Raw genomic sequence first — 15,590 nt, forward strand, 5'->3', positions numbered from 1 at the left:
GCCTACAGCACTTTAATGTCTATAGCTATTCATAGTTTGAAAACAATTCAAAACTTAAACTGATAGCTTATTAAATAGAGTCCAATCTACACACCTAAATTATCTAGAAAAGAAGTTCACTCGGCAACAAAAACTCAATTTTACTTAATTTGTTATTTTAAAACCCTTTTCAAAATCTCATTTTCTTTTCCCTTGCCAGTGAGTACAACCTCCCTGAGCCCAAATAGCTTAAGAAGGTCAAGTAAGAAGTAGAATCATATGCTAGAGCACTGTTACAAGTCTCGAGAGTAACTTCTTCCCAATTGATTTCAAGCTACTAATTTTCTTTTAGCCCTTTATAGTGCAGGACACTTATTTAATGTGTCAACACCATGCAGTTGTTATGATCGAATAACTATTATCAAATTAGAGAGAAAACAGTGAAAAAAACTTAAGAAACCATGTAAAAAAACTACTTATTAACATTATATAGCTATAGTGACACTATAATACATAGCAAAGATAAAATATTCTGTAGATAAAATAATTTTTCCAGTATACATTAGGATATTAATAAGCTTGTCTCTATTCTTCAAATACATAGTTTAATCCTACTGAATTATTGTTAGAGACATTTGCACAAAGGGTCCATTCCACACATCTAATTCTGCCTTTATGCTATAGCTCTGTTCTAACAAACCCTGTCTTCTTACTGGGTGATCGAACCTAACAAACCGTCTTCTTACAGGGTGATCGAACAAAGTGAGGTTCTCAATCTCCTGCAGAATAACACAGAATAGTGTGTGTTTCCAGGTTCATGGCCTTTAAGAAGCCCTCCATATTAGGGTATAATTAGTCTTGTCCTTTTCCTGGTGAAATGCAGGTTTTCATAGGTAAATTCAGTGTCTGCTAGAGGTCAACACTCATATAAGTATTACATTTCCTCAATCTTGCTGTTCCTAAATTACAAAACATATACAGTTTGACACATTAATATAACTTTATATTGAAGCAGGGTATTTCCGGTAGGATCTGCAGAGAATGACTGCAGGATGGAGGCAGTGGAGAAGGGATGGGAAGAAGAAAAAGAACAGTGGAGAGTATTTTACTGTGTTGGAGTAGAAGGCATACCGTATGGGAGAGTAGTTGAGGGGTCAATATAATCTCTATAGGTGGATTTTAATTGAGCTCTCACTGGTGCAAAACTGTATTTAGATTACAAAATCTTACATTCTGGTATCTATTCCCCATCTACATTCTGTAAGATTCAGTTTGCCCGTTAAAATGTAAAAAAATAAAATAAAATAAAAAATCACTTTATGTTTGATTAATTATAAAAGTATTATTTAAGTCTACAAGAGTGAGAAATGATTTCCTTGCAGCAAAAAGGGTTCTATGAAATTACTTTTACAAACCATGTCATAGGAGCATAAAATTCTATTATAACAGTGTTCCCTGTTAGAATGCTAGTAGCTTAACAGTATATATAGGAGCTCTGTTTGAATTATGCAACTGATCATTTTCATTATGATAAACCCAAACTGTAGGCACTGTGTTCTTGGAATTTCATCCCCTAGAACTGTGAGAAAATAGATTTCTATTGTTCAAGTCACCCAGTCTGTGGTATTTGGGTATCACACACCTAGCCAACTAACACAGTTACTAGGATAATAATTTCATTAACAATTGAGGCAGATTCCATTGTTCAGCTGACCTAACTCCCAAGTATAATCACCTTTCATTTAATGGTGGTTATAAGACATAATTCTATTTAATGAGACATAATTTAATTCTGTTAGGTAAGGTTTTTAGAAAACCTGTACTGTACTGCAGAAAAAAAGGACAGATTCAGCTTAAACAAGCCATTGTTGCTTTTGTTCATTCTGCTCTCTTCACATTCTGAATATGAATCTTAGGAACACAAAATATTCTAGATGAGGACAAAGACCAACATTCTAAGAATGAAAGAACATAAAGAAAAATCATTTGGATGCAGGATTATATTGCTAAGATATTCCCCTAGCCCTGATTGTCTAACATACATTTGTTTAATGTGAGAAAAAAAAATATTCTTGGTTTAAGCCTCTCTAGTCATATTTTGTGTTAGCTGCAGTACAAAAGTACTTCTTAATAGGTACACAGTTTACATTGATTTTATGAATCTATGTGTAGTAATTACTGATCACGTTCTGCAAATATGCTATTAATGGCTTTTTTGGTGAATTTATAATGCCATCTCTTTAATTTTTTTATTAAAAATTTTCAGGAAGATGCATGTCGTGGGCAGTCAGGATCTTGTGATTTCCTGAATTTACTTTTGGATAACTAGAAATAGAAACAAAGCTGAAAAAACGTCATAGCATACCTAAAATATACATACTTTATTAACAAAAGTATGTATATATTAAATATACATACTTTATTAACTAAAAAGAGATGAAGAAAAGATAAAATAGGAAATACGTATTTGCTATCATCCATTGTAATCAATGAATTTGACTGAGCTCAATATAGCATTTGTGGTATTTCTAATATCAACTCTTTAGAAAGGCGAAATCAAGCATAGCTTTTAGTTTTAGGTAGAAATTAGGCATAAAGAGATTACATAAGACATATTTTTACAACTAGTAATGCATTTCAGTGTTCACCATGGCATTTTACTGAGGTTCCCTACAAATTCTTACCATTTACCTGCATTTTGAACCATAAATCCTTCTGGGTTTAATAATAGGCGTGGGAGGGAAAAATATGTCAGAAAAACAGGAGAAATGGTATCTCATCTATGAAATATGTAGAAATCACAAGATGAAAACCATGGGGCTTGTTTGATTATTTATCCCTAGTTTTCACCCCCTAAAAAAAAGCATTTTAAAATTTATAATGATGAATTTCAGCAATGGAAAATTATCATTTAAATTCCTATGAGTACCGTTTTATCAGTTATGTAATATGCATACACTCCTAATACATCTATGGATACCATGAAAATGTGATTTGAAACATTCTGCACAAAATGACAATAAATGGGGTACTCACACTTCTGTATTTCACAATGTATTCCAAAATAGGGGCCCCGCCATCGTCCTGTTTGGTGATACTGAGTTTAAAGCTCTTCCCACTGCTTGGCTGCCCATGTATGGATGGAGGACTTGGTTCACCTAAATATGTGATACAACATTCTTGACATTCACACACACCTCAGATACCTGAGAAACTGCATTTTAATTTAAAAAAAACACACAAAACACTGTCGTATAATCAAAATATGTGATGTTATCCTGGCATTACTATTAGCTATTTGCCCTTTGTTGTGATATAACCTCCGACTCTGTTTCTTCCTGTTCAAGAAACAGCATCATTCATAAGTCTAGAAGTATGCCAAAACTGTGAAACCTCAGGACCAAATATATTGTTTACACTGATGTGCCGATGCTCTGAGAACAGTATGGCATTATACACGTGTGAAATTTATTTCCCTTATTATTAGTCTGCAATCCTATTTCTTTTATTCATGTAAATTTAGTTTGTAAATATTTTGTATATATTTATTGATATAAACATATGAAGGCATAGAACTATATGGAATATGTCCCAGCAAGGAATGATAACAGCTTTGCAATTAGTTATCTGCCTTAATGAGCATTTTTAAAGACTAGATACAGTTCTGAATAAAGAAATTTTGTAGTATCCAATCTATAGACCCGTGTTTTGGTATCTTTTTTTCACCTTCTAGCTTCTTAGCTCCATGAACATACTTGCCTATGGCATTATTCTTCATTTGGAGATGATTTATAACAAATATACGTATACTATTTTGAATATGCACAGGGACCCACTAAAGTGTAAGACCTTTTTTATGTGAAGGATGTTATCAGTGCTTGGCAACTTGGAGTGGGAGTTTTCTGCTTCTGTGTCACTGATGGAATGTGCTCCTCATGCACTGTCTTCCTCTGCCCATTTCCTCCAATTCCCTATGGCTATGGCTATGGCTATGGATATGGTAATACTAAGGAACCAGTAGAGGACATGCCTTAGTTTGCAGTTTCCAAAACCGGTAACATCTGGTCTACTCAGAGGAATGCCAAGACAGATTAACTAGCAGGAACGAAGTGAAGAGGATTGCATGCCTCAAACCTGGAGAACCTGGGGTTTTGCTCAGCAAGTTATCGTTATTTTTAGTATGATGTTTATCACCTCAAGCAAGTGAGTAGTTTATTGCAGAAAAGGTAGGTCATTAAACAAATCTGACAGTTGGGGGTGTTGTCATGCAAGTAAATAGTAAAAAAGCATTTTGTGGGACAGCCACAGAGAACCAAAGTGAATAAATAAATGGTAGAGTGATTGTTCATTAAAGTTAGTTAAATTAGCATACAGATATTATATGATATGATCTATATGCAATGTAATACATTTTTGATAAATGAATTAACACTTCTGTAAACCCAGTACAATAATTTCTTAAAACTATTTAACAAGAGATTGTGGAAAATTTAAATACTATAAAAATGGATGTTTTCTCACGTAGATTAGTATAATTTCTAAACTGAATTTTAGAATTGACATACTGTATCAATTTATTTATCAATATTGTAATATTATTTTTAACAATAGTATTTTGATTTAATTATAAAGCAGAAACTGTATTATTGGTAACAAATATTTTAAAATATATATTTTAAAAATGTATGCCTATATTTAACCTTTACAATATACCAAATTTGTGATTCCTTTATAAGTGCTACTTCCTTTGAAAAATGAAGTTCAGAGGAAATAAAGATTGCACTAGACAGCAACTGACTAAAATGATGGTTTCTATGAGCAATTACAACATAATGTGTATTCAAAAGTAATAATATAACTAATAATCAAAAAGTAATAATGGAGAGTCATAATATATTAAGTACTTAGCATATGTTATTTCATTTAAACGTCAGGAAAATCCTGAAAAGCAGTTAAAATACATATTTATTATTTAAGAAAACAAACTGAAAAACAAAAAAAACAAAAAAACAGTGTCCTGACTCTCAAAGTACACACGGTATAGGGCAGAGGTTTGCAATAAACAAAAACACACTAAGAGATTAGATGTGTTAATAATTTCAAAGGGAAAGAGAAAAAAAACAACAACAACAAAGAGTAAGAGAGAGATATTTTATGGTTGGAACACCTAGAAAGGTGTTCTATGAATGAATAAATGATAAAGGTGTGTGCCTAAATGAAGACGAAAATAACAGTTGGACTGGTTAGCCAAGGTCTTATTGAAGAGACCATGCTTCCTTTGGAGACTGATGTGCAGCAACTCTGGAGATTATGAAAAGGACAGAAATCAAGACGAATGCAATCTTTAATTTGACCTACTGATGCAGAGGGCACTGTGGCAGTGGAGAGAGGTGGTGTGAGGATGGCAGACAGGGAAAGGTGTGTGTAGATGGAAAACAGGAAGGTGCAGGCTGGTGTTGAGGACCATAAATAAATGAAGAACATGTTTCTTTAAATTTTTACGTCACTCTAGCCTCATTTTAATCTGGAGGTAGGATGATGAATCAAAATGCACTCACAGCCCTGCTACTAAAAAAATACCAAGAAACTAAAAAGGACACTGGCATTGAGAATGAAGAAAAGGGAACACATTTAGCAGATTTTCAAACAAACTGAAAATAACTGGTCACATACTGGAATGAGATAATATATGTGGCAAATTTGACTGTACTAAACTGTGTATATAATAGGCAGGGTTATGCATAACTTTTATAATGGCATTTGTTGAGTCACACTCAATTGTTCTCACATTTTTAACAATTTACTCAACATGAAAGAAATGTTAAATCTTTTAAGATTTATCTGAACGTCACATGAACTTAATTGACTTATCAAAAGGCAAAACAGGGTAGTAATGAGAATAAGGCTACAATAGTTATTCTTCTTCTACAGTCACCATGGCAATGGGTTAATTTAGAGGTCCAATATTCCCACTCTTAGGGCCTATCTAATTTCTAAGATAAAGGCAATGCCCATGCCTCATCGAAAGAATAGAATGTGGCACATGTTAAACAGACACTTTTCTCCTCTCTTGCAGAATATAGTTTGTGGGCTACAATCCAATTAATCAGATTATTTTTAATGCTTGTTTGAAGGTTATTATCTTTTGTATTGCGTTTCTGAATTTCTCCTCAATTATACACTGTACCAGATTTGGATTCAATATGACAATCTGAAAAAGTACAGGGATGTAAAGGTTACCAGAAACATCTTCTGGATCATGTCAACACCTTCAATTTGCCAGATAATTTTGGATACAATTGCAAGTTTCAAAATATTACATCTTTACAAATTCCTCTGATGGAGCTCACAAAACTCCATAGTTTTCTCTCTCCTTACTACTTGTGCTAAACAGAGCAAAAAATAACTAGTAGAAATGGCAATGCCTTGATACAGAAGCAAAAGGAAGTTATGTCTGGTTTACATACTAACTCCAAGTCAAATGATCAATTCATAATAGAAGAAGACATACTATAAAATAAAATATTAAGCTATAGGTAACCAGAATCATATTTGTAGGGCTACTGTTTTATATGAACAATGACTGAAGATAGTATACATTTCATAAAATTCCAATATAACTAATTAACATGTTTCTGATAATGAATTACATTACCATAACATTTTTCATTCTACACTGCATGGACACAATTTTTTTTTTAAATATTTCCCCTTGTCCAATTCTTTTCTCAAATATTCATTATTGTCACATCTGTTCTGCTAAATTATTTATTATAAATATTTATTATTCATTGATTTATTAAATATAGAAAATAGTGGCTGGATATACTGTAGAAATATTTTCCTTGTCTAAAATTTAGAATTTAAATTACATGAAAATTATACGGGAAGCTATGCACTGATGCCAGCGCCTAGTCCACCCTTCAAAGCAATTTTGGAATTCTTTTTCTGAATGGACATCAGGGCTGTCATCATATTACCCTTGACGTCCTGAATGTCATCAAAATGTCTTCCTTTCAATATTTTCTTTCTTTTCGGGTAAAGAAAGAAGTCATTAGGGGCCATATCAGGTGAGTAGAACAGGTGTTCCAATACAGTTATTTGTTTCCTGGGTAAAAACTCCCTCACAGACAGTGCCGTGTGAGATGGTGCATTGTCGTGATGCAGGAGCTATGAATTGTTGGTGAAAAGTTCAGGTTGTCTAACTTTTTCACACAGACTTTTCAGCACTTCCAAGTAATAAACTTGGTTAACTGTTTATCTAGTTGGTCCAAATTTATAATGCATGATCTCTCTGATATCAAAAAAGGTTAGCAACATTGTTGCAACATGTTTGCTAACTTAATTGTCAGATCTTGTGTATTTGTTTTTCAGGGCTTACTGTCATGGAGCAGTCGATGCTCAACATGATGCCATGGAGAGTTGGTGTTTGAGTATCATCTTCTTTATCCTAATGGAGAATTGCTTGATCGAGCATGGGGACATACAAGAGACTCATGCAGGGACTAGTTTGACTATAACAACTTTTGTTAAGGAGACTGGTGATACATGCTTTAGACTCTTGAAAGAATCCATGTGGCTTTGGGTGATTCCACCACTGACTCAAATAAAACTAACTCTCAGGCCTGAGTTGGTCTCTCAACTTCTGAATAAAGACACTTTTATTAAATGTCACAGAAACAAAAGAGTAACAAAAAAGTTGCAAGAAGGTAAAGACAAAACTATGTATGGTGAAGGGGGAGTACTAGACTTATTGGGAGTCACTTCATAAGTTATACAGATGTCTAACCACTATGCTGTAGACCTGAAGCCTATATAATATTGAATGTCAACTGTAATTGAAAAAAAAAAGTGATATATGAAACAAAAAGTGCCATGTATCAATTATCTACACAAATGGGGACATTATCTGCAGACTATGAGATAATGCAAAATAATGGGTAGCCCAAAAGTTATTCATCTTTGACTCTGTTTAATGGCAAATACTCTATTTTTATTGGCAAAAAATAGTCTTAGTGATAATTACATATAAATATTAACATTTACAAAGATAATCTATATAGACAGTATGCTACACAAGAATCGATGAGAGATTGCTAGAGATGCTTTTATTACTGCAGATAACTTTGGTATATGATATACCTCCATATTTCTGTAAAGATGCAGCTGCTATGGTCATTTTAAGGTCAGCTGTGTGAACTGTAACTCAGCTGTGTGCAAACAACTGGTAATGCTTATATTCAATTTTGTTTGTCTTGTACAATTAAGCAGGAAAAGCAATAAAATTTAAAGCACACAATTTTAAGTGTAGATAAAATTCTTATAAATCAGAAGTGTGGAGATCACACTTTATCCTTTAAGGCTGAGGGGGAAAACAATAGAGCTATCAAAGTATCAGAAAATGATTATTGAAACGGGATATTAAGGTTATTACTTAGATTAAACAGTTAAAACAACCTTCTCTCAAAAAAAAAGCAACTCCACATTTTACTTGAAATATCTGAGCATTTCTAGTAAAAGCTCTTTCTGGCTTGGGTTATCAGCACGTCTCTTCCTTTAACATTTCACAGGAATTGTGAGGTACTTTGAGTGCTACCTACCTCTCACCAAGGGGAAACCTATTTCTTTAATTACTTTATGATCGATTCAGAGTCAATTTTTCCCATGTTTCCTTGTATTTTTCTGTTCTCAGTGTTAAGACTCTCCCCTTTACTGACGCCTTTCACAGCAGAGCAGTTTGCAGAGGAGAAGTGCAAAGAGTTTAAAATGATGGCTAAACTGTTACTACAATGCTAAGCAACAACACTCAAAAGTAAAGTGGATGGGGGAGGCCTTACATACAATGTTCAAAATTACAGGGGAGAGACATGGAAGTAAACTCTTTGTAAAAGGGTGCAAGTTTTACAAAGTTTCTATACAAGAAGAAATCAGTCTGTTTTTGAATTCTGACTCTAAAGGTTTTGGTACAATAACCCTTATTATGAGGCTTACCGGTATTAACATTATATGAACACCATGATTATTGAGTGAAATAGAAAGAACTCTATAAATTGGGATGAATTTAAAGAGAAGGAAAGAAACAAGATTGAAGGGAGGCAAAGCCCAGATCTGTAATTTGACCAGCCATTCTTAAGTGAGAAGATATATACATTAAATCATACATCATTTACTGGCATATTGCCAAACACAGGGTTTTTGAATACTCCAGGTAGGTAGGGCCTGAAAGCAAACCACCACTTGAAAAATAAGAGGCTGTGTTCTCTATAATAGAAGTCAGCCCTCATGTTATGAAGTTAGCTAATGGAAGACTTTCTTTCTTCAGAAGTACCCATACATTAGAACAATAAAACCGCAAACTGAAGCGTGGGATGGGTTCTTTTCCATGTAGATCTACATCACAAACTACTGAAAGTTTTCTAAGGACAAATGACATAAATTAAGGTATTTTATAGGTATTTTCAGTCAGCATGATTTAAATATCATAATGCAATTCTCCTGAAAATTATAAACAACTATGAACTTTTCTTTGACATGGCAATAGGTATAGGTTTTATAAAGAATCCGGCTTCCCTCACTAATTGAATGTTTCTGCTTGATTTAAATATAATTGAGGTTCATAAATGACCATTTTATATCCGGTTGCAAAAGCGAAAAATACAGCAAAATATTGAAATACAACAAAATAATGACATTTAAAATGGCACATGACAGGGAGATATGACTTTTTTTACATTATTTTTACAAGTGTGTAAATGATAATACTAGAGAGAAAACTCTGGAGCTGCACTCTCCCTTTAAGAAGGGAATCATACTTTATTAAAGGCAGCTGAACAAATGAGGTTGTTTCTTTTGTTTGTTTGTTTCTTTTTTGTGTGTTTTTTGTTATTGTTGTTGTTCAGATGATGTATTGTAAATCCTTTTCCTTTGGCTGTCAAGAGAAGCAGAGACTACAGAATATTTACGACCTGTGGAGTATAATAAATTATATATTTGCAAACTAATTAGGCTGAACAAAATTCTAAAGTGAGATTAAATTTAGACATGGTCTCTTCTTCATTCTCTTAAACCCCTGGGTCTCTCCTGGGGTTTTCCCGTCATTCAATGCAAGCAGATAAGGACGCCCTTGCTGTAGAACTGCTGTCTCACTGACATAAAATGGAACTTTTGAAGTTGTCAAAACCTGTGAAACATGTCAGAGAGCTATGAGGAATCACAAAGCTTAGCTAGGGCAGAATTAATCATTCAAAATTACACTTACTGTTAATCTCTTCAAATATTCTGAAAATACAGTCTCTAAAGTTTTGCTCCTAGGACTCAGCTTTTGTTCTCTAAACAATTAAAACAAGCCAAAAAAAGGCTTTTATTAATGAGAGAAAAATTACCTGGCTCCCTTCTACAGGAGATTGCAAAAGGCTTGAATAAAAATAAAAGCAATTTTTTTTCACCTTTTTATCCATAATGTAGAGCTTTTAAATACTTTATTCCAGTTATTTTTACAAACATAAGAATAACTTGAGATATAATTGCATTACTTATGCAAAGTGTTAAAGTTTTCTTAAGTATATGTACATAATCATCTTAGTTCAATTCTATTTTCATTTACTTTTGAAAATTTAAATTGCATTTTTGTACAAATTATAGTCTTTCAAGATTCCATTAGTTGTAAAAGAATATGATCTCACCTTTTTAAAAGTACCTTGGAGACCTTTATGAAACATAACATATAATTTGTAGGACATATAATTTGATATAAGTAAGATTTATGGATAGATTCTTTATAACAAATTATTTATATGGCTATATATTTTGATGAACAGTAGAAAGAAAAATTAATCGAATGATTTTGTGTTATTTGTGTGGGGTTTTTATTCAAAACAATAAGTTGATGGCTCTATTTTAAGATCACAGCTCATCACTTCTGAATGTTCATTAATTGTCTGTTTACTGTACTGTTTTTTTATGTTCTTTTTCATCATAACTGTAAACTATACACAAAAATTAACAAATAAACAATCTAACAATTGAGTTTTAATGCACATGAGATTTTACACAGGAAGTACCTATTGTCACTTAAATTCAAATGGCTTTCCATAGAAATATATTCCTTATTAAAAAAAAAAAAAATACTCCTTACATTAGAACCTTGATTCAAAAACAGAACTGTTCCATCAAAATATTTTCATAAACAATTTATATTTTTTTCATTTACAAAAGTCTTCATTTATGATGAAACTCATAATTTTACTTCAAATTCTTCATAATTGTACTTTACATCATAATTGAACTTCAAAATTCTCCTAGAGAGGTCATATGTTTCTATAGCCAACCTAGACATCTCAATTAGTTCTAATCAATTGCTTGCTATTTTTCTTTAAAAATGTAAGATTGTATATACAAAATTGCTCATCTAAGAAGAGTTCACTTGATACATTTTTTTCACTACTACTTAATGTGTAAAATATGGTCAATGTATGATTACTGATCATTTCCTTCTATAGTCTTAAACAATGGGTTTTTATTAAATACTCATGAAAATACTTGATGATTAAAAATAACCAGATTATTTTTTAACTTAAAAAATTGCTAATTTCCCTAAGTGTCTATATCTACAAACCCCTTCTGTGCTGAACACTTTCTTTTTCTTTTTTAGGTAGGGGGTGGGGCATAAGTTAAGTTATTATAACTAAATACCCCACCCTCAACCATGCATATAGAAATTCTAAGCCTCATTTTAGTTATTTCACCTCTTAATAGCATCTATATATAATTTTTCTCACTTTTAATTATGCACCCTATTTGTGCATTTGCATGTTTCATCATTAAGGATCTAATGACCAGAACATATGTCATACATATCAGATATATTGTCCCCAGTTTCACAAAGCCTTTTTACGTTGAATGCAGAATAAGAATTTAGCAAAGAGTTTTTGAATTGACATTTTTTAAAAAAAAATACATATATGCCAGAGAAACACCACTTTTAGAGAAATTGACCCAAATAAACCATTTACAAAATCTAGTTATCTTTTATCCCTTATGGACGCTATTCTTTAGTTGCTGAGCATTTAAAGCACATAACTACAGGATATACAAAAAAGAAAATGAGAAAGGGATTTAAACATGTCACTGCCAAAAAAAAAAAAAAAAAAAAGAAAAGACTAAATACAGGGCAGTAATGCAGAACATGAGGGACAAAAATCTATAAGATAGATATAAAATAAGTTGTAGAATGATCCTTCTTTATTGATAATTATTTAAATGTAAGTAGATTAAATTTTCCAACAGAAGAACAGAGAGATTAGTAGAATGGCTAAAATCATATGATTCTATCATATGCTGTGTATAAGAGACACATTTGAGATCCAAAGACACAAACTGGTTAAAAATGAAGGGGTAGAAAAAGATTATCTATGTAAATAATAGATTATTTGTGTAAATAAAATAAAATAGATTATCTGTGTAAATAAAAAGATTATCTGTGTAAATAAAACAAAAATGTTTTAAAAGACAATGGAAAACATTATATATTTAGGAGGTTAGGGGAACCTTCAAAATTTCAATACAGCAAGAAGATATGACAATTATAAACATTTATATCCTACTGACAGATCAGCAGAATATGTGCAGCAAAAGCTGACAGAAATGAAGAGAGGAATAGATTGTTCTACGATAATAATTGGAGACTTTGATACCTCATAATAATCAAGAAAGCAATCAGGCAGAAGATAAGAAAGCAAATAGAAGACTTAAATGACAAAATAAACCACCTAGATTTAATAGATACACAGAGAACACTCTACCCAAAACAAGAGCAAACACATTCTTCTCAATTTCACAATGGACATTTTCCAGGATAGACTGTATATTAGGCAACAAATTTAATCTCAATAGATTTAAAAAGATACATATCATACACAGTACCTTTTCTGACCACAATGGGATGTAATTTGATGTGAAAATCAGAAGGAAAATTCACAATTTGTGAAAAACAAATAGGGCTTTAAACAGCAAATGGATCAAAGAAATCATGAGGGTAGTTAGAAAATACTTAGAGATTAATAAAAATGAGAGAAAACTAGACACAACAACAGCAGAATTAAGGGAGAGATTTATAGCTGCAAATGCTTACAAAAAAAAGAAGAAGAAGATCTCAAGTGAACATCCTAACTTTACAACTTAAGGGACTAGAAAAAGAAGAACTGATTAAACTCAAAGCTAACAGAATGAAGGAAATAAACATTAGAACAGAGATAAATGAACTAGAGATTAGTAAAACAACAGATAAAATAAATGAACCCAAAAGTTGGTTCCTGAAAAATATATAAAATAAAATCCTTTAGTTGTATGGACGAAGAAAAAAAGAAGACAAGAGAAGACTCACATTACTAAAATCAGAAACAAAAGTGGGGACTCCCATTAGTACCGATTCTCAAAAATAAATAAATAAATAAATAAATAAATAAATAAATAAATAAATAAATAAGGAATTATATATAGGTAAGCACTATGATCAAGTCTGTGTCTACCAATTGGATAACCTAGATGAAATGGACAAATTCCTAGAAATACAGAAATTATCAAGACTAAATCACGAAGTAATGGAAAATCTGATTAGACCTGTAACTACTAAGGAGATTGATCAGTAATAAAAAATATCCTAACAAAGAAAAGCCCTGGACTCAGTGGCTGCCCTGGTAAATTTCATCAAACATTTAAAGAAGACCTAATACGAATCCTTCTCAAAATTTTCTGAAATTTAAGAGGGAACATGTCCTAACTCATTCTGTGGACATATTAACCTGATACTAAAACCAGACAAAGACACTTCCAAAACAAAACAAAAACAAACACAAAAACTAACCACCAATAGTTTTTGTGAACTTTGTTGCAAATAACTTTGAACAAAATACAAGCAAACCAAATTCAGCAGCATATTAAGGATTATAAACCATAAGCAAGAACAATTCCTCAAATGCAAGGATGCTTCAACATGCAAAAATTAATCAATACAATATACACTGCAATTACAGAATTACACAACTACAAAGGGTAAAATACACACATATAATCAACCCAATTAATGCAGAAAAAGCATTTGACAAGAATTACACACCCTTTCAGGAGAAAATCACTACAAAAACTAGGTATTGAAAGACACAACCTCAACAAAATAAAGGCTATATATCTTGGTCCCTTGAACACTACTGGGTGGTTAGGGGAACCTCCAACATCCACAGATTCCCAAATGTGGGTCCAAAACAGTAAAAATTTAAAAGATAGTGTGCATAGGTGGACCCACACAGTTCGTACAGGTGTTGTTCAAGGATAAACTTATTAAAAACGTACAGCGTATCCTACTCAATGGTGAAGACTGGTCTTTTACTCTAGAATCAGGACAAGGCAAGGATGCTTGCTTTCACTGCTTCTACTTAAAGTAACATAATACGGAAGTTGTAGCCAGCACAATTAGGAAAGAAAACAACAATAATAAAATTGATACAAATTAGAAAGGAAGAATTGAAATTAACTCTGTTAACAGATTATGTAATCTCATATGTAGAAAACCCTAATGATTCCACAAAAACAAAACAAACAAACAAACAAAAAAACTTTTACAACTGGAAAAAAAAAAGAATATAAGAGGATACAAAGTTGACACACAAAAATCATTTGTACTTCTATGCACTAACAATGACCAATTTGGAAAGGAAAATTCACAAACAATTCCAGTTTCATAATATCAAAGAGAATAAAATACTTAGGAACCAACCAAGAAAGGGACAGACTTGCACAATAAAAACTGTAAAACATTGCTGAAATCAAAGGAGACAGAAATACATGGAAGCACATCCATGTTCATCGGTTGCACCCAAAGTGACCCACAGATGCAATGCAATCTTTGTCAAATTTCCTGGCTTCGTTTAATCCTGCCCTCTATCCCTATGCATCTGGAGATAGATGATATACATAGTAAGCCTAGGTAAATACAAACAATGATACCTGACTAAAGACAAAGGCTACTGCAAGCTGCTTACATTATAATTTCTTTACTATTTATTAAGAAATTTGAATATTGATGTTTGTTACCAAACCATAAGTGTTTTCTCCTAAAAAACTTGATTTTTTTTTAAAAGCTGCTAACATTTCGATGACTGAATAGGCTAACACTTATATTGAGCCAGGCCATTAGTATACCAAAATTTTAAGGCCACCTAAGCATGAGATCTTTATCCTCCTGAGTTTTCACTTCATTAACTTATTAATTAATTTCCCATCTTTATTGAGTTAAAATGAAATAAAACTGTATAAACTTAAAATGTACAGCATTATTTGGTATACATATATATTGTGAAAAAATCACCTTTGAACATGTTTTTTAATCTCGGATCACAAAAGTTTAGCTTTAATGAGATGGATACATTTTGAGAAAGTGAAAAACTCAATATATTTTTTTTTAAATTTCAAAGTGTAATACATAAGCTGCATGACATGTGTTACTATTTATTAGCTGTACCATACATAAGGTGGGGGCAATGACACCTTGACAAATTAAATTATATCTCAAAGCCACCATAAAGAGTAATAAAAGCAAATGCAGCAAATAGCTGATA

General features: G+C 32.1%; 2 protein-coding genes across 2 annotated transcripts in view; both read right to left on the reverse strand.

Annotated features, from left to right (window-relative positions):
* LOC109447542 (neural cell adhesion molecule 2) overlaps positions 1 to 3,131 on the reverse strand; it is a 52,865-nt gene extending 49,734 nt beyond the window's left edge. The window contains exon 1 of the mRNA XM_074326531.1: positions 3,016 to 3,131. The gene's annotated coding sequence lies outside the window, so the exon portion shown is untranslated. The remainder of the gene's footprint in view (positions 1 to 3,015) is intronic.
* Positions 3,021 to 15,590, reverse strand: part of LOC141566969 (neural cell adhesion molecule 2) — a 395,623-nt gene continuing 383,053 nt past the window's right edge. The window contains exon 13 of the mRNA XM_074326523.1: positions 3,021 to 3,193. Within this exon, the coding sequence (XP_074182624.1) occupies positions 3,138 to 3,193 (56 nt within the window). The 3' untranslated portion in view covers positions 3,021 to 3,137. The remainder of the gene's footprint in view (positions 3,194 to 15,590) is intronic.

Source organism: Rhinolophus sinicus, linkage group LG01, assembly GCF_036562045.2.
Source record: "Rhinolophus sinicus isolate RSC01 linkage group LG01, ASM3656204v1, whole genome shotgun sequence".
Lineage (NCBI taxonomy): Eukaryota > Metazoa > Chordata > Mammalia > Chiroptera > Rhinolophidae > Rhinolophus > Rhinolophus sinicus.